The sequence below is a fragment of the Lutra lutra genome, chromosome 2 (genome assembly GCF_902655055.1).
Source record: "Lutra lutra chromosome 2, mLutLut1.2, whole genome shotgun sequence".
In the NCBI taxonomy this organism is placed as follows: domain Eukaryota; kingdom Metazoa; phylum Chordata; class Mammalia; order Carnivora; family Mustelidae; genus Lutra; species Lutra lutra.
The window spans coordinates 159,201,368-159,222,590 of record NC_062279.1 but is presented as its reverse complement, the minus strand read 5'-3'; the positions used below and the strand labels follow the sequence as shown (position 1 = coordinate 159,222,590).

At 36.8% G+C, this 21,223-nt stretch overlaps 1 protein-coding gene across 1 annotated transcript in view; it reads right to left on the bottom strand.

Moving 5' to 3' along the window:
* Window positions 1-21,223, bottom strand: part of LOC125093589 (cytosolic beta-glucosidase-like) — a 120,897-nt gene that overhangs the window by 72,045 nt on the left and 27,629 nt on the right. Inside the window, 1 exon segment of the mRNA XM_047719013.1 lies at window positions 10,117-10,345. Coding sequence (XP_047574969.1) covers window positions 10,117-10,345 — 229 coding nt within the window.

Genomic DNA, 21,223 nt, shown 5'->3' with positions numbered 1-21,223 from the left:
AGTCCTGTGAGAATGCATAGCCACCCCTTGCTTTCAGCTAATTCTCCAGCACTGCAAGTGTGGGGGAGAATTTTTAGGATTGAGGCAGAGTTCAGAAGAATGTTATTAACTTAGAGATACTCTGCCTCAGAAACCAATGCCAAGAAGATGTTGGGTCCAATCTAATAATGACTCCTAATAGGAAGAGACTTACTGGGGAGAGACCAGTATTAGTGCTTCATGTGATTTTATGTCTAAGATTATAGAAGAAACCTAAGCTCAGGAGAGAGAAGCTATCTTAGTTTGTGGTTGTTTCCTGGATAATAATTATAAATTCATATGTAGAATTGTGTTGCTTTCAAAGTTTGGCTAGAAGTAGGGTCCTTTTCTCTTTCTTTTTTTAAACTTAGTGTTCTCCAATTAAATAATAATTCAGATTTTTTAATTTGTTTCATTCAATTATTAATTTATTCATCCCTCAAATGCACATGTATGGAGAAGCTACTATATGCTGGACTTCCAGACATATGTAGGATAAATACTGTCCTTGGTCTAAGGGAGCTTCTATTTTAGTAGGGATTACAGATAAATTCATAAGCAATTATAATACAGTATCATTGGTGAAGATAAAGTACAGAATTCCATTTAAGCATATGATAAGGAGTACCCACTACAAACTGAGAACTTACGAAAATCTGTTTGGAAAACAGTATAGCATTATGATTTCAAAAGCAAACTACAGCAACAGGCTACATAAATTCTACCCCAATTTGTTCACCTATTTCCGTGACATTAGGCAAGTTACTTTATCTCTCTGAATTATCGTTCCCTGTCTGTAAAATAATATGGACAAAATAAAATGTGGACAATAATAGAAAACTACTTCAATAATTTATTGCAAGAATTTTAAGAGTTGATAAATTGAACATGGTTAGAACAGCTCTTGGCATAAGGTAAGGGCTCAGTACAGGTTAGCTATCATTTTCGTAATTATTGTTATTGTTGTCATCAGTGGCATCTAAGCTGACAGTCAAATGCTGAATATGAATTACTCATATAAGGCAAGGAAGAACAGGTGATCCAAGAAGAGAAAAAAGGGAAACAAATATGTGAAAGAGTAAAGGAGGTGTGAAGATAAACAAAGACCACCTAAATGTGAGCAGTCTATTCAGAGCTTGCTGTAGCAAGGGAGTCAGTCATCATCACTTGCTTTTGACAGATACTCAAAGGCTGTCAGAGAAGAGGGAAATTTTTATAGTAGCGGAAAAGAAAGGAAGGAGAAGGCTTCAGTTACCTTCTGATTGGAAGTTGTTGGCACAGGGAGGTTGTAGGTGGGCTAATTAGAAGTGGGGCATCCCAAGAGATTGATTTGGGTGGCTTATTTGGCTATCTCTGGTTGGTCCTAAGTTGGAAGCAGGGAGCAGGGAAACAAACCAACAATAACAAAAACAAAAACAAAAAAAAAAAAAACAAAGAACAAAAAAACCAGAAAAGTTGGCAGATTTTGATCAAATTCTGACTATTGTGGACCAATTGCTATAGCGGTTGTGGTTTGGCTCCCTGAGTTTCTTTTGTAGATCAGAGTCTCATTATCATATGGACTGGCCATTATTTTGCTTGTCTATTGTAATTTAGCCAAGTATGGCTATGTCTGAGAACTCTAAGTTAAGCATAATGAGAATGTATAGCTGAGCAGAGAAAGCATAAGAATGGTGAGAGAGAAGTAGGGTAAGCAGAAGCCAAATTATGCAAGGTCATGTGTTGTCTACCTATCTGGAAGAGTGGATATTTTTAACAACAGCTCACTTGTTTTGCAAACCAGAACATAATGTGAATCATACATAACAACTCCATTCTTGGAAGAACCATTTGTATGCCATTTTCACTTGATAGACAGAATATCCCAGCCCCAAGAAGATAGCCATGCCCTAATCCATGCAACCTGCGAATATGTTACTTTACATAGCAAAAAGGATTTCCAGATGTAATTAAGTTTAAGGATCTTGAGACGGGAAGATTCCTCTAGATGGTTCAAATCAGCCCAGTGTAACTACCAAAGTCCTTAGAAGTGAAACAGTAGAGCAGAGGAGTGGATCAAAAATATGCAACATAGAAGAAGAGGTAGGAGAAGTAGCAGCATAAGAAGGACTCAACCCACTATTGCCAGCTGTGAGGGTGGAAGGAGGGGGCCACCTGCCAAGGAATCTGATGGTTTCTAGAAACTGAAAATGGCCCTCAGTTGATAACCATCAAGGAAATGAGGACTTCAGTTCTACAACCATAAGAAACTGAATTCTTCCAGCAATCTGAATGAGCCAAGAAAGACTGTCCTCTAGATCCTTTGGAAACAAATGCGACACTGGAGGCATCTTAGTTTTAGCCTAGAGAGACCCATCTCAGACTTCTGATATCCATATCTCTAAGGTAATAAATTTGTGAGGTTTTATTGAGATATAATCGATATAAAAAGTTATATTATTTTCAGGTGTAAATTCTGTGCTTTTTTAAGCACCTAAGCTTATGATAATTTGTTGCAGCAGCAACAGAAAACTAATACATTCACCAACATTTATAAAGCTTTTCTTATCTCTTGCAATGAAAGAACATTCCACCATCCCATCTCTGAGCCTTGGCAAGCCCACATGTCCTCACTTGTAAAATGTAATACCCAAAAATGGTATGATGGAATCATTCTGGAGTTTTCATAGCCAATTCCTTCCATTGGCTCTGAATATAAAAATAATATCAGCTTCCATTTATTGCATTCATACTGTATGTACCAAATGCCACACATTTTGTTTAATCCTAGCCCTAAGCCCAAGAAGTGGGCATTTTTATCCTCACTAAGCATCTAAGAAAACCAAGATTCAGAGGGAGTGAATACCAGACTTAAATGATAATGTTGTCATGTGGCACTCCCAACATTTAAGCCCAATAACCCACTCTATCTCACTACAAAGCCTGAACCTGTCCTACCATGACATTCAACTTCCCATGAATGTTTCAGAATCAGAAACATGGTGACTCTGTTTTACTAGTCTTCACAATCACTTATTTTGGAGCTGAATCAGAATATCAGATCCTTTTTTTAAAAAAAATTTTAGAGGAATCAGTGATTTATCTCTTGTAAACATCATTAGATATGGCACAATCATTAATGATGGCAATCAATGTAATTCCAACAACATGATAATCTTTAGTTGAATTGAAGATTTAAAAAATTTTAAATAAGACTTTTTTCTCACTCATCAGCTTGGCAGAGCAACAAAGCATTGCATAATTAATATTTAACATCCCCAAATCGAGTACTTCTGGTTTGTACAGAGCAATTCTGGTTTTGTGCTCTAATGCAATTCTGCCATGAAGAAGTGAAGTTGGGTTTTTAAGAGCAGCGCTCCAGAGTCAAACAGTTCCACCAAAGAATCATGGAATCATGGACAAAAAACTTGACATTTGAAAGAGAAAGGCCTGTCTATGCCTAATCTGCCACCTCATGAGTGTTTTAAGTATCAAATGAGAACAAATCATGAAAGAGTTCTTTAGCTTTATCAGCACAATTCAGTGGTAACTAATTCTCTGAACAAATGTATATTTTTAAATGATCATTTGTTACAAATCTAGGGATCTTGAAACTGACAGGATATTTGAACTCTGTTTTGCTTCTGGATATTTAGGATGTAACTGATTACTTTAAGTATTAAAACTTCAATTGCCTTCTTCCATAGTTACTACCACTTTCTCTGATTTAATTAAGCCCATTTCTTCTTGTTTGATCTTTAGAATTATAAAGCAATTTGAGTTAAAGCTCTTTTAGGTATAGAGAAAAGTTAACCCACTCAGATTAACTCAAATATAAAGGTAGCATGAAGGGCAAGTGGGTGGATGGTGTGGGATATACGGGCATTATTTGAAATGATAGACAGCTATCAGATACTCAGTGGAAAATTACAACTAAAACTCAAGGGAATTGGGGATTGGGACTAAGAAAGTCTTTGCCTCTCAAGAAAAACTAGTCTCATCCTTTCAATTTCACTCAACACATCTACTCCATTCCTCTCCTTCTCCCAGAACCTATTTTCTTAGCACCCAGTTTGCTGTGGTCTCAAAATGGCCATCCCATCTGCCAAAAAGCTACCTTATAGTCCTGTTTCCAAACCAACCAACTCTAGACTCTCAACTCCTGAATTCCAAACATCCCTGAGAGGTGAAGACAATTGGGCAAGATTCTCTTTTTCCATGAGGTTAACAATAATACATCACAAGGAAAGAGGTCTTTCTCTTGTTCGGTCAGCTATGGCCAGAAGCAGAGCAGGTTTATGTAGAACAAAGAAATGAGAAATTCCCTTAGAAGAGGACATGACTAGGCCTTGCAAAGATGATGTTTCAGTACAGAAAATAACTGAACTGGAATCTCACTAATCAAACTATAAATGTCTTCACATAGAATTGACTTTGGTCAAGTGCCTATCATGTATCATACATGATAATGAGGTCACTCCCCTCTAGACTCATACCACCAGTTAATTTCTTTAATTACCCTACATTCTTTTAGCACAATGCCTGTATTAGCCTCCTCTTGCTGCTGTAACAAATTACCACAAACTTAATGGCCTAAACCAAAATAAGTTTATTATCTTATAGTTCTGGGCATCAGATATCCAAAATGATACTCATTGAACTAAAATCAACATGGCAGCATGGCTAACTTCCTTCTGGAGGCTCTCGAAGAGAACCCATTGCTTTGCCTCTTGCAGCTTCCAGAGGCTGCCTGCATTCCTTAGCTCATCACCCCTTTCCTTTATCTTCAAAGCCAATAGTGTCACATCTTCTCTCATTTCTGACCTCTGTTTCAGTTCCTCTATCTTCTCTCTGACTCCAATCGTCTTGCCTCCCTCTTGTAGGGCTCCTGTAATTATAAGGGGACCATCCAGATAATCCAGGTTAATCTCCCCATCTCAAGATTTTTAGTGTAATAGTTTTAAGAATTAGGAGGAACATCTTTGGGGAGCTATTATTCAGCCTAATACACTGCCCCATATGGAGTAGGAGGTTAATAAATGTTTCTTTAGTTATTTACTTTACCATTCCTGCTAACTGGGCTCATATTTTAAATACTAAAGTGAATAAGAAATTCTGCATAAACTTTCCTTTTTTTTTTTTTAATTTCCAATACTTGGGTTCCCTATTAATCATCTGAAACTTGCATTTGTGGCAGATAGGAAAATTCAGTTGAACAGTTGAGAACTACAGAAAAATGTGATTTCAGTTGCCAGTTCAATCTCTTCTTGTTAAACCTTGAAAACCTGACATTTGAAAGAGAAAGGCTGTGTAACAATTCCACTTCATAAAGTATTCTTCCAGTTTGGGAACACAGGATTTTACAAGTTTCCAAACAACCTCTAATCAAGCTTTTAAAATAGAGTGTTGAACACACACACACAAAAAATGGGGGTACCTTGTAAAGGATTGTGACAAGTGTTTTCTAATTCTTCACATGCTCTTTGAGAAAATGTTTAGACAGAAAAAACAAATGATGGCCTTTCTGAGTTAAAACAGTTCCAGTTGCTTCAACAGATCACTGCACAAGAGTGAGCAACTGCTTATTGAAATTCTGCCTCCTGGAAGCACCTCCAGTGCCCTCTCATTAATGGAAAAGTCTGTAATATTAATCAGCTATGACTTTACAAAAGTTGGGACCAAACATGAAAAGCTCAGTGCTGAGGCACATGATCCCCACGTGTGCATGAGTGATCTTCCCACATTGTTCATGTGGCCCCAGTATCTCCCCACCACCACCCTTCAGCTTTTCTGCTGCTCTGCTCCTAGGTTGCTGATCTACAGTATGCTATAGTGATCTCGGGTTCATTTTAAATAGCTTGATATATTGACATAGTGGTATAGTAATTCCCTGTCTGAAAATCTTGGGGGCAGATGTGTTCAGAATTTTTGAATTTTTAGAGAGGAAATACAAAGCAAATACCATATATTCAGTTAACACTCCCAGTGGGTCTGGGTCAGCCTCCCTTAATATTTCTGCAGTAAAATATGTAAATATTCTTTACCAGTGAAATCACCTGAGATTATAAAAAAATTTTCACAAGGGTTTAACATCCAAAATATATAAAGAACCCATAAGGCTTAATATCAAAACACAATCTAAGGAGCCGATAAAGTTCAATATCAAAACACAGCCTGATTAAAAAATAGTCAAGGAACCTGAATGGACACTTTTCCAAAAAAGACATACAGATGGCCAACAGGCACATGAAAAAAATGCTCAATGTCACTAACCATCAGGGAGATGCAAATCAAAACCACAATGAGATATCACCTCACACCTGTCAGAATGGCTATTATCAAGAAATAACAAGTGTTAGTGAGGATGGGAACCCTCACACAATGTTAATGGGAATACAAACTGGTGTAGCCACTAAGGAAAACATTATGGATATTCCTCAAAAAAATAAAAATAGAACTACTGTATAATCCAACAATTCCACTTCTAGGTATTTACCTGATGAAAACAAAAACACTAATTTGAAAAGACATATAAACCACTGAGTTCATTGCTACATTATTAACAACAGCCAAGATATGAAAGCAACCTAAATATCTATTGATGGATGAAGGGATAAAGAAGATATGGTGTGTGTGTGTGTGTGTGTGTGTGTGTGCACGCACGTGTGTCTGTGTGACGGAATATTACTCAGCCACAAAAAGGAATCAAATCTTGCCATTTGCAACATCATGGGTGGACATAGAGCATATTAATGCTAAATGAAATAAGTCAAAGACAATTTCCATATGACTTCTCTTACAAGTGGAATCTAAAAAACAAACAAACAAAACTAAATGGAAACTGTCTCGTAGATACAGAGAACAGACTGCTGGTTGCTAGAGAGAATGGAGGAGAGAGGATGAGCAAAACAGGTGGAGAGAATTAAGAGGTACAGTCTTCCAGTTATAAAATAAATAAGTCGTGGGGATGTGATGTGCAGTTTAGGGAACAGTATTGATAATATAGTAACAACTTTGTATGATTATAATACCTAATTAGTATGGTAACCAGACTTATTGTGGTGGTCATCAAGTAATAAATATAAAAAGCAAATCACTATGTTCTATACCTGAAATTAATACAATATTGTATGTCAATTGTTCTTCAATTAAAAAAAACCTGTCCCATCAATTGAGGTTAGCTTTTGTTGCCAAATTAGTTTTAGACCTAAACTTGCTAAAAAGGATTCAGTATTCAAAGCTTTTTGGATTTTAGAATTTCAGATAAGAAGTTATGAACCTATATTACAAGTTGGCAAGGGGGTGGTTGTTTTGTGTTGTTTTTTCAAACTTTTTCATTGTGTACCATCCAAATGGAAACTCAGTGAAAACTCCACACTCCTAGAATCAGGAGGGTAGCTATTCAGTGAATACACCTAAGGAAAGGCCATTCCAGGCAGAATAAAGAGCTTAAGAAAAGTCTTACAGATGTGGGAAATTGCATAGTATGTTTAGTATGTAGTGGGTTATGTGTTTAGGGAATTAAATGGAGGAATTGCATGGGGGAATTTCATCCTGTGATGCTTCAGAGATGAATTAAGACTAAATCAAATAAAACCTGGAATGATATATGAAGGAGTGTACACTATATATTGAGTCTTGGGATGACTAAATAAATTTTTTATAGGGGTGCTTGGGTGGCTCAGTCAGTTAAGTGACCAACTCTTGGTTTTGGCTCAGGTCATGATCTTGGGGTCGTGAAATCAAGCCCCACTTCAGGCTCTATGCTCAGCAGGGAGTCTGCTTGGGATATTTTTTTCTCTCTCCCTCTCCCTCGCCCCTCGCTTTTCAAATAAATAGATCATAAAAAAAATTTTTTTTTTAATCTTGCTTTGTTTTTAACAGGAGATGATGCAAGCCAACAGAACTGAGACAAAGCTTTAGACAAATTGCTGGGGTGGCATTTTGTACAAGGAATTAATGGACAGAGAATGAGTGAAAATAGGTAGACCCAGCAAGGGTATATCAAAAAGTCCTTGATGAGGGGCGCCTGGGTGGCTCAGTGGGTTAAGCCGCTGCCTTCAGCTCAGGTCATGATCTCAGGGTCCTGGGATCGAGTCCTGCATCGGGCTTTCTGCTCAGCAGGGAGCCTGCTTCCTCCTCTCTCTCTGACTGCCTCTCTGCCTGCTTGTGATCTCTCTCTGTCAAATAAATAAATAAAATCTTAAAAAAAAAAAAAAGTCCTTGATGAGAATGATAAAACTCTAAAGCAGGGCAGAGGCAGAGAAAATGGCCTGAGGGAGAAGTGAAAGAGACCTAAGTGGAACGGATCATAGTTAGCAACCAATTAGATGTAGGAAACAAAGAAAAGAGGAGATTCAAAGATTACTCTTAGTTTTTAGTCCTTGGAGGTGTGATGGCACTGGAGAAAAGAGAAGGTATAGATTATGGATGAGGAAGGTGGGAAATTATTAATTCACTTTTACACTAAACAACAAATGAACTTCTGTCCAAAGTCAGAAAAAAAAAAAAAAAACTGGCCAGTAATATATCAAGAAAATAGACATTCAACCAGCAGCAGTTAGTCAGAGGAGCTAATTCCTTTAGAAACAAGCAATGGAGCTGCTAATCTTGTGTTGTCCCCATCTGGGGGACACATAAGTTGCAACTGCATTCCACAATGTCCAGCTTACCCCACCTCACAGAAAATGAGCATTGCAAGGATACAAGCTCACCTAAGCAGTTGTTATCACTGGTTGTTCTTACTATGTAGGAAATCAGATAATTTACTCAAATGGAATCCCTGAGGATCAGTGAAGTCACCGCCCCTGAAAGTACGGTGAGCAAGCAGGTACCCTCCCTCAGGATTCTGCAAGTGTCCATCTTGCATTTCCAAGACCCTGAGAGTCAACGTCTCCTTAAATTTTGCATCTTAGTCACATCGTTTGCCTTACCAAGTCCCAACCGTAGGAGGAGTGTGAAATATTTTCCAGAACAAAGTAGCTATAGAGGTTCTTTATTAAGAAACCTTTATGTTGTAGTAGAGGGGTCACAGAACTTCTCTCACAAAGTACCAGGTAGTGAGTATTTTAGGCTCTGCAGGTTCTCTGGTCTCTGCCCCAACAACTCAATTCTGCCATGGTAGTGGAAAAGCAACCACAGACTAAATGTAATGAATGGGTATGACTGCACTGCAATAAAACTTTATTTACAAAAATAACCATCAGATTTGGCCCTTGAGTCATAGTTTGCCAGCTCTGGTGTATGGAAGGAACTAGCCAGACCCTAGGTTTACATTCTAGATCCACCATTTACAAAATATCTGGATTTGGACATGCACCACTGTAAAATGTGACTAATTACACCTCCCTCACTGATTGTGGGGATTAGAGAAAATGTATGTAAAAATGCCTCATAAATAACAGGCATTCAAATAGGACAGTAGTCTTTTTAATTACAAAACTTAATACGAATAATAGCTAACACTTTTTGAATGCCTTTATGATATACCAGCTACTGCGTAAAGCACTTTGCAAAGATTATTTCATTTAATTTTCCAATAGCTCTCGAACTAGGAACTATTTGAGTATATTCCTTTCTACTTGTGGAGAAACTGAGGCATGAAAAAATGCCCAAGAGATGCTTCTCCAGATAGTAAGTGATACAGCTGGCCTTTCATCCCAAATAAAGCAGATTCCAGATGCCTTGGTGCTAATCTCTGCCCTAGTTAATTCGCTCTACTAATTCAGCTCCAATTGAAATGCTCAAAATCTTCTCAAGTTCTATAGGACTTTTCATCACTTTTCACAGCATAACACAACTGAAAATAGTTTAATACATAACTTTTGGAAACTCAGCTTCAGGCTAACACTCAATAATATCTTCCATAAGTAAAACTCTATTCCCACCCCTTTCCTGCCCATCTATTGTCCCCTTCCAACACATATCTCCAATTCAGGGAAAACAGAATATTATTAAGAAAGCTAATGCAAACCCATTTCAAAAAATTTATCCTATAATCACCCTAAAATCTTGCAATTTCAAAGCTCCACTGCAGAATAGCATACTGGATTAATTATGCCAGACTGCAGCAGTAACCTTGAATTAAAGCTGCAACCTTCTATTTTTAAGAAACACTTGCCTTTCTGGTTGATGAAACCTGTCGTCCCATCAGGTAACAGACGTGACCAGGAAAGAGAGAAGCAGTAATGAGTCAATCCAAGCTGTTTGATACATTTCAAATCTTCCTCCCACAGAGTGTAGCTGCCACAAGCTACATCGCCAGTCTGGTTCTTGAAAACTCTCTCTCCTCCCTGATGGGTGAATGTGTCCCAGACACTAGGGCCTTTTCCATCTGCATCCCAGCCTCCTGAGAAAAAAGAAGAAAATGAAACAGTTACACTCTTGACATCAAGAGGCATATGTGGAATGTAAATATTTGTCGCCAAAAGAACATACCTCATTAACTCAATGTACCATATTTATAACTTTAAAATATGCCTTTAAAATAGCATGCATGAGTGAATTATGTGTTTAGCTGTTCTTGATCCCTGAAGCTGACTGGTGACAAATGAAAAATTATTTCTTAGTGCTGCCGCATAGCAGGCTTTCATGGTTCATTTTCTGAAGATTTCCCAGCTGGTAAACAGAGGCAGGCCCCAGCTTATGAATGTCTGAGTTGCAGATACCTCCTCCTGGCCATGACTGACAAGCCTTGTCCTTATTGTGCCTGACGGAGTCTCAGGACCTTGTCTTTGGCCCTCTACACTTGAACTCTATTCACCTGCTAACTGACAACAGAGCCTGCAATGGTCCAGTCAATTATTGTGGGGAGGGTACTAGTCTCTGCTACTGTTGACATATTAGTATCCTACCTTCATTCATTCATGCCTCCATTAATTCCACAAATGTTACATGTCAGGATCTATGCTGAGCACAGGAGTTAACAGGGCGCACTCTGCTGTGCTTCCTGTCTTTGGAGAACTTAGATATGGTTAACTGTAAAACAGCCAAGGTAAAAGACTTGTCAGAAAACCAAGAAGGGGCATTTATCCAGATGTGGGCTAGAGTTGTAGGTCTCTTAGAGAAATGACTTTTAGACAAACACCTCAAGGAAAAATTGGGTCATCAAGGTGAATTGCTGGGAGGTGGGAGTGGGGATAAAATAGAAAAAAAAAGGAAGCTAGGATCCAAATACGCCCACAAGAAAGAGAGAGTGTTGCACATTAGAAGAACAGAGAGTAAAAGTTACATTACAGTTGGAATATCTGTACACATAGAGATCTTGTTTAAAACGTAATTAGAATCCATTTTATGGTAAAAGGAGTAATTTTAAAAATCTCGTGACTTCCTAATTTCACTTCTAGATACACACCCTGGGGAAATGCTCATGTAGTTTCACAAAGAGATTATAGGAGATCATCGAGACAGAAACATCTATAATAACAAACTCTTGGAAACAACTCACATTCTACCAATAATAGAACAGATAATTTGAGGTAGAAACATACAGACGAAACACAAATCAACCGTTAAAGGGAATGAATCAGAGCATCAGTAACCCTCTGCTACAGTGTCCCCCCAAATTTATGTTGAAATCTTAATGCCAATGTCATGGTATGATGAAGTAGGGTCTTTGGCAGGTATTAAGTCATGAGGGTGGAGCCCCCAGGAATGAGTTACTGCCCTTATAAAAGACCCTCCCCCCAGAGTTCCCCAGTCCCTTGGGCCATGTGAAAATGCAGATGTTTGTGATGCCCAAGAGGGCCCTCAACCAGCCATGCCAGTGCTCTCATCTCAGACTTGCAGCCTTCAGAATTGTGAGAAATAAATATTTGTTGTTTATAAGCCATCCAGTTTATGGGTATTTTGTTACAAGCCTCCAAATGGACTTAGCCTCCAAACAATAAAGCTATACAATCAAAAAAACAAACAAACAAACAAACAAAACAAAAAAAAAAACAAAACAAAAACCACTTGAGATTAAAAAGAATGTATCCAGGGACAAAGGGGTGGAATTTAGATTTTTAGGGCAGTAAAAATGTTCTACATGATATTGTAATGGTAGATATATTATCAAAACCTATAAACTTATAAACTATGAACTTCATTTAATAGTTTTATATTGATATTCATTCATCAATTGTAATAATTGTCTCACAGTAATGCAAGCTGTTACTTGTAGTGGAAACTGGGGAATTGGGTATTTGGAAACTCTTAATAGGTTCTGCTCAATTTTTCTGTAAACCTAAAATTATTCTAAAATATAAAGTCTACCAATTTTTAAAGAATACATACAATATGTTTATCATGTTTTGTATATTTTAAATATGTAAAATAATCCATGTATATTCTGAACGTGTACATATGAGATAAAAATACAACATGCCTGGAAATGATCCATTCAGGCTAGTGGTTACCTTCAGGGAGAAAAAAAGGGTAATAGAACAAGAAAGGAGTTTGACTGCATCTCTTATGTTTTATTCCTTAAAAGGGGCTAGGGGTATTTGGGGAGCTGTTCATTACACTAGTCACAGCCCTTTTTATGTGCCTAAAATATTTCATAATGATTTTTATATAAGAAAGAAGGTCACAGATAGAGTAAACTAAAACAATTACAGGAAGGTCTTTTAGGTCCTCATTTAGCATCTACTTACTCGTATTTTACACAATTTAAACTGAATTAGGTACTAGTTTTTAGAACAAGAGGACAGCATAGGCTATAAATTATAGGAGGGGATCATGGGAAGACAGGAGAGACAGGTAAAAGGAGGAGCTCCAACAAAAGTAAAAATGACAGTTGAAATCAGGGTAGGATATTAAGTATCCATACAAAGAAATCATGAACGTGTACTCTGGAGTCATTAATTTAGAGGCAAAAGGTTTTATACATCCTAATGGCTTTCAGTTTATGTCTGTATATGGGATTTAGAAGGATGGGGGAAAAAGAATACTGATATTCAATCTTAGAACGAAAAAGGTATGAATATTAAAATAGAATTTTAGTCAAGTATGGAGCTCATAGTATCAGAAAATTTATTTAATAGATGAAGAAGCTTAACCTCAGAGATTTTAAGCAATGGTGTTCTAGAAAATATTGACAACTGACTATATGTTTAAAAACCTGGGGGCACTGGGCTGGCTCAGTTAGTAAAGTATACAAGTCTTGATGTCATGAGTTCAAGCCCCACGTTGGGCATAGAGCTTACTTAAACAAATAAAAATAAATAAATAAATAAATAAATAAATAAATAAATGTATACATATGTTTATTAGGAATTTTATTGACATAACAGTTGTATAGTATACAATTTCCAAATAATATGCAATATTCTTTACTGTAAATTCTCAGAGAATGCTATTTTAGATTTTTGTCAAATCCTTATATTGGTAACCAAACTATAGTTGCAATCTAACAGTTTTCATGTGAATGTTAACCAGTATTTTTGCTTAAATTAATGGACAAAATAAAAGAAAAACTTAACAATGTACCAGGATTTCACTTGTTCATCAGTGACATGAGCTACACCTTCACTGAACTAGAAGAATATTTCCTCAAATGTTTGTCCTACTCACAATGTGACACTATGGACATGAGACACTTTTAATTTTACCCTGCATTATTAACATTTTCTCTATCACTTTCTTAGGTCCTAACAACAGAACAAGGAATCAAATACTGATTTGCAGCAGTTGCCAATTTCTCCAGTGTAAATACTTCCACCATGACCAATTTCAAGCAACCAATAGGATGGTACTAAAGGCAGAGTGGGGAAAAGATGAGCAGTAACACAACATTATATAGTATACAGACAAAAGAATAACCTCAATGACTTTTGGTTATACATAAGAGCATAGGGAATAATAAAATTTAGTAAAATAATGAGGAAGTAATGATTTTGAGCCTTAATTACCTTTCATTTTAATATAAATTACATCCTTATAAGTTTCTATCATTTAATTTTTAGTAATGGTTATGTTTAAGAATCAGCTCACAAGGGGCACTGGGTGATTCAGTAGGTTAAGAGTCCAACTCTTGATTTTGGCTCAGGTCAGGGTCATAACATTGAACCCAGGTCAGTTCCTCACTTAGTGCAGAGTCTGCTTGAGATTCTCTGTCTCCCTCACCCTCTGCCCCTCCCCCCAACAATGCATGCTCTAAATAAATAAATAGATAAATAAATAAAATCATTTTTTAAAAATAGAATCAGGCCACAAAATTACTGAAAGCTTAACAATAGGTACTGGTGAACAGTACAAGCTGGCTTCCCAAATCACTGATAAGTGACTTGTCTAAGACCACACTGCTAGTAAGTAGGGAAGTGAAGGTATATTTCCAGATCTATGTGACATTGAAGTTCAAGTCCATTCAATGAACTATGCTACCTTTAGTAATAATGAGTGATGAAGGAAGAGTCAGCTAGTGCCCATGCTACTCAATTTATGAAGCCTAAGATGTACATAACACATTTATGATACCTTTTGGAAAATGCTCCATTAAAAGTGCCTAAAACAAGCAATGACAATTTTAAGAGGGGTATGTCAGTTATCAGGAAGATATATATATATATATATTTTTTTTTTTTTTTTGGAAGATATACTTATGTGGAGCACTTCATTCTACATGTATACCAGCTAGACAAAGCAAGTCTAAGCAACACCATTTCCAAAAGACACTAAAATTTAAATTAAAATCAACCATTATAATTGGAATTTTGATAACAAAACATATAGTGGCTGGTACTCACTAGTATTTTAATGTAATTAAATTTTAAATGTAATTAAATTTTAATGTAAATTTGGTGAAATCAATAATTCACTTGTTCATTAGGTATATTCTCTAAATGCAATTATGTCCATATTCTGAAAATATGATTGTCCTTTATGGGGAGTAAGACTAGCATTTCCAGATGGAAGACATACCCTAAGCTATCCTTCAAACAACTACAATTGCTGGATGAAATATAGGAACTACATTTTTAAATGTGTCCTATCTGGTGGGATGGCAGGTAACTCAAAAACAAAGTGAAAGAGGTGATTCAGAGGCACAAATGAGTAGTGATGCTGGCTTCTGTCTTGAGAGCGTCTGCCAAACCCAGATGATGTGAGCTGCCATTTTAATGGCCTTATGGGACAAGGCAGAAAGGAGCTTACCAAGGATGGGAAGCCTCCATGAACATGCTTACAACAGGCTGGCAACACAAGGACTCTACACCCTGTACAAGAATAAACAAGAAACAAACCCTACCTGAAAAGAGAAAACAAAGCAACCAGCTTGACACAAAGTTAGGTGGAAGGGGGAAATGACTCCTCGATGTCTGCAACAACAATCTAGCCCTCCAGCCATTAACTGTGAGAATGAAAAAAAAATGTTTCAGACATATGAGCTCTCATTGGATACTGAGAGAAAAAAATCTGGTCTCACTGGACATTAAAGGAGAGTAAGTTTCACCAGAACAATTAGGTAGACCAAGAAAGATAAAAATCTAGGATCCAGGAAACAGGAATTCAGCAGAAAAAAAATCAAGAAAGAGAAATCTCCAGCTAATGGTAGAAGAAGACCTCCAAGGATACAACTGTGCAGCAAACGTAGGGACTAACCAGTCCATGCAAGCACATCACAGGCTGTAGGAAATAGTTCTTCAAGAAGATTAAACTAATAGAATATATAGTATTTTTTTAAGATTTATTTATTTATTTGAGATAGAGAGAGTGTGAGTGAGAGAGCATGAGTGGCAGGGGTTGGGGGACAAAGGGAGAGAGACACAGGCTCTCCACGAAGCAGGGGGCCCAAGGCAGGGCTTGATCCCAGAACCCTGGCATCATGACCTGAGCCAAAGGGAAGCTTAACCAACTGAGCCACTCAGGGTCCCCTAGTACGATTTTTTGTAATTATAAAAATTTATTATGGGGGGCGCGCCTGAGTGGCTAGGATGGTTAAGCAGCCAACTCTTGATTTCTGCTCAGGTCATGATCTCAGGGTCACGACAGGAGCCCTGCAGGCTCTTTGTGCTCAGTGGGGAGTCTGCTAGACAGTCTATCTCTCCCTCCCCGCTCCACTCCCCACCCCATGTTTGCGCACTCTCTCTCTCTCTCTCTCTCGCTCTCTCTCAAATAAATTTTAAATTTTAAAAAATTATTATGGAATTGACAGAATGCACAAAAGTAGACAGAATAATACAGCAAAGCTGTATATACATGGCTCAGCTTTAGCAGTTTTTAACATGATACCAATCTTGTTTCATTTGTATCTACCCAAGCTCCTTCATTCAATCTATAAACATTGCAGTATGTGCTCTGACAAGAGTAGTTGTTAATTGTGGTAAAATACACACAACATAACCAGCTTAACTACTTCCAAGTGTACAGCTCAGTAACATCAAATACATTCATGTTGCGAGACTGTCACCACATCCATCTCCAGAACTCTTTTCATCTTGCAAAACTGAAACTCTTTACCAAGTTAGCAGTAACTCCCCACTTTTTATGGTATTGGAATCGCGCATGGGGTCAGTGAAAGGAGGAAGGTAAAGGGAGAAAAAGTGGACAAATGGGTAAATCCTCACTTTTCACAGTGAGAAGTCAATAGATTATGCCTGTAACAGGACTAAAATCAAGAACTAGTAATATAAGCATGCTTAAAATACATAGTCAATGCCAAAAGGATGAACTAAAACAGTTAAAGGGGTTCCTCTAGGGAGAGGAACATGGAAGGGGACCAGGGATTGATGGTTTCTGAAACAATCTCATTTTGGTTCTTTAAAATGTTTTAGTATATAAACTTGAGTTAGCATGAAACTTAATTTAAGAAATAATATTAAGTGAAACACTACGAGAGAGGATGGTAAATAAAGACATTAATAAATATATGGATAATCTAAACAAGCTCTTAACATATAAAAGGATAATGTAATGTCTATTTTGTGAGAATTAAGAATAAATAAAACTAAAATACTAGACGAAAACAACATATAAGCACGGAAGGGAGAAATCAGAGTTAAAGTGTCCTCAGGTCCAAAGTGGAATTTATTGTTTTAAAGAAGAGTCCAGGGCGCCTGGGTGACTCAGTTGGTTAAGCGACTGCCTTAGGCTCAGGTCATGATCCTGGAGTCCCAGAATTGAGTCCCACATCCGGCTCCCTGCTTGGCAGGAAGTCCGCTTGTCCCTCTGACCCTCCCCCTTCTCATGCTCTTTCTCTCTCTCTCTCTCTTTCAAATAAATAAATAAAATCTTAAAAAAAAAAAAAAAAAGAGTCCAGGGCATCTTTAGCAAAAGTTTTGTACCAGGCTCAGTTCTACACATTTTATATATATTAACCCTTCACAAAAATATTATGAACAACAGCCGTTATCACTCCCATTTTCAGATAAGGAAACTAAGTGAAGAAGGTAAGTAACTTGCTCAGATTAGCATGTACCAGAGCTGAGATTCTAACCCAGAATTCCAGAGCCTAATCTCTCTCTCTCTCTCTCTTTTTTTTAAGATTTTATTTATTTATTTGACAGAGAGAGATCACAAGTTGTCAGAGGCAGGCAGAGAGAAAAAGGAGGAAGCAGGCTGCCTGCCAAGCAGAGAGCAAGATGTGGGACTTGATCCCAGGACCCTGAGATCATGACCTGAGCCAAAGGCAGAGGCTTAATCCACTAAGCCACCCAGGCACCCCAGAGCCTAATCTCTTAACTGGCAGGCTAGAGGGGGGAAACTAAATAAATGAACTAAAAGAAGGGTAAGAAAATCAGAAAAAATAAGCATAGGCACTGTAAGAAAAATAAAAGCATAAAGCATAAAATAAGATGGTATGACAAGATATAAATTACCACTTATAACAATAAAGTCAATGCACTCTATTCCTCAGATAAAAGACAAAGATTACCAGATCAGATTTTTTTTTTAAATATAGAAAAATTTGAAAGCCAAAATACGGAAAAAGATATCCCTGCCCTCTTACCCCACCATCAAAAAGCAAAGGACTTCAGTGGGAAACTGAGCATTCCTGGAGATAACGTGGACACTACACAACAGCACTATTTTAAACATGTATGTACCCAGGAATCTGGTTTTCAAACATGTGAAGCAAAAATTAAGAAACTGAAAAACTAAATTGACAAATCCACTTCCATGATGGGAGATTTTGATAAATCTAAGTTCTATCGAACATCTAAAAAGCAAAACAAGCGAACAAAAAAAAAAAACAAACAAACAAAACAAAAAAAAAAACCTCTACTCTTGCCAAAATTATTCCAGAAAATAAGAAAAAATTACTCAATTCGTTTTATGTGATTAGAATAACCTTGATACCAAAAACTTTTTCAGAACTGAAAAAACAGAGAATAAGGACAGCAGACATCAGCGATCTTGATCTAAAGTATATATAGGACATTGCACAACAATGAATACTACAACTGAAGAATACATATTTTGTCAAGAAGACAAAATCTATGAAAATTGAGCACAAATTAGTCCATAGATAAAGTCTCCATAAGCTTCAAAAGTTTGGAGAAACAGAGATGACAAACTTTCACCAGTTATATTAGAATTCAAACACTAAAGAACATTAGAAACCTCCAAAAGTTGGGGGATGCCTAAGTGGCTCAGACAGTTAAGCATCTGCCTTCGGCTCAGGTCATGATTTCAGGGACCTGGGATGGGGTCTCATGTCAGGCTCCGTGCTCAGTGGGGAGGCTACTTTTCCCTCTCAGTCTGCCCCATGCCTACTGTACTCTCTCTGTGTGTGTTTCTCTCTCAAATAAATAAAATCTTAAAAAAAAAAAAGAAAGAAAGAAAAAAGAAACTTCCAAATGTTGAGGAATCTAAAAAGGTACATCTGAATAACTTAAGGCTTAAAGAAGGCATAATGGTGGTCACCAGAAAATATTAAAAACTACATAACAGAAAGATAAATATGAAAACATTATGATATCTAAGTGGTATTTAGAGAGAAAGCCTTAATTCATGCGTTAGAAAAGATGCAAGCCTCAGAGTCAATGTGCTAAGTATCTCACTTTAACGCATAAAAGAGAGAGAAAGAGGAAGAAGAGAAGGAGGAGGAAGAGAACAAAGACAAATAAATAAGAAAAAATAAGGTAATATCAGAAATAAGAAAATAGAAAACAAACCAGGATAGAGAGTATTAATAGAGGCAAAAGGTCGTTTTTAGAAAAGTCTAATAAGCTAGAAGAACCCCTGCAAAATATTTTTTTTTAAATTGGAGAAGATAAAAGTATTAGTAATGCAAAGGGGAATAGATCTATAGAAACTGTAGAGATTATAGTGATGAAAATAGTGTATTACTTTTAAAACTTTATTAAAACATGTTTGAAAATTATTTGGAAATGACAAATTTTAGGAATTTGAACCTTAGCAAAATTGATTCAAGGAAAAGTGAAAAACCTGAAAGATCTTAACTATTTCAAAATTTAATCAGTAGTGGGGCACCTAGGTGGCTCGGTGGTTACGCATCTGCCTTTGGCTTAGGTCATGATCCCTGGGTCCTGGAATGGAGCCCCACATCTGGCTCCCTGCTCAATAGGGAGCCTGCTTCTCCCTTTCCCACTTCCCCAGCTTATGTCCCCTCTTTCAAATAAATAAATAAAATCTTTAAAAAAAAAAATCTCAAGTCAGTAGTTAAAATGTTCCCCAAAGAAAATGCCATGCCAGTTGGTTTTAATATTGAGTTCTATCAAACATTTAAAAATAAACAAAAAAGTCCACTGTTGTATAAATTATTCCAAAAAAAATTTTTTTAAGAATTTCTCAGTTTATATGGCTAGAGTATCCTGGTTCCAAAACCAGAAAATAACACTACATGAAAGGAAAAATTAGAAGCCAATTTCACTCATAAACATAGTTGTAAATGTACAGACATGGAAATTTAAAAAAAAAATCTAAATTGAACTTCAAGAGATAAAAATTACAATGTCTGAGACAAAAAATACACCAGATGGCATTAACAGCAGATGAAACATTGCATAAGAAATGATTAGTGTATTTGAAGACATAGCAACAGAAACTCTCTAAAATGAAACATGAAAAAAAAAAAAAGGACTCAAAATGTAAACAAAGGATCATGACCTCTGGGACAACTTCAATCAGCTTAATATACATGTAATCAGAATCTCCAAAGAAGCGGGGGGGGGGGGGGGGGGGGGGGGGGGGGGGGGAGAAGGAGGTGACAAACAAATTTTTTGAAGAAATAATGACTGAAAAAAAATTTTTGATGTAATGAAAACTATAAACCTAGAGATCCCAGATCAATGAAACCCAAGCCCAAGACAAATGAAGAAAACTATGCCAAATCGTAACCAAATTGCTCAAAACCAGTCATGAAGAGAAAAATCTTAAAAGCTGCCAGAAGAAAAAGATATATAATGTCTAGAGGAACAAAGATAACAAAACAGTGGATTTGTTGTCAAAAAACAATGCAAGCAAGAAGACATCTTTTTTTTAATATATAATTTTTTTTTAATATTTTATTTTGACAGAGAGAGACACAGTGAGAGAGGGAATACAAGCAGAGAGAGTGGGAGAAGCAGGCTTCTCGCTAAGCAGGGAGCCTGATACAGGGCTCAAACCCAGGACTCTGGGATCATGACCTGAGCTGAAAGCAGATGCTTGACGATCGAGCCACCCAGGCACCCCTGGAGTAACATCTTTAAAAAATGAAAGGGACAAAAACCTGTGTGACTAAAATTTTATACCAACAAAATATGTTTCAAAAATGAAGGCTAAATACTTTTCCAGACTTGCCAAAGCTCAAAGAATTCATCACCAGCAAACCCTCAATACCTTAAAGAAAGTCCTTCAGGCAGTCAGCAATGGATGCCAGATGAAAGTATGGATCTACACAATGGAATGAAAAGCACCAAAAATGGTAATTACATGGATAAATACATAAGATTCCTTTTTATTATTCAAATCTCTTTAATAGGTAATTTATTGGGTAAATAAAAATAATGATAATGTAGTATAAATTTTATAACATACATAGGCATGAAATGTTTGGTGATAATAACACAAAGACCGGGGAGGAAGAAACAAGTATGTTGTTGTAAGAGTCTTTAGATATGCATGAAGTAGTATAATACCACTTGATTCAGGTAGACTGTAGCAAGGTAAAGATGTATACTATAAATCCTACAGGAAACACTAAAATAATAAAACAGAGAGTTATGGTTAGTAAGCCAGCAAAGAATATGTAATAGAGTCATTAAAAATAAGTTCTGAGAGAGAAAAAGAGGGAAATGAGAAT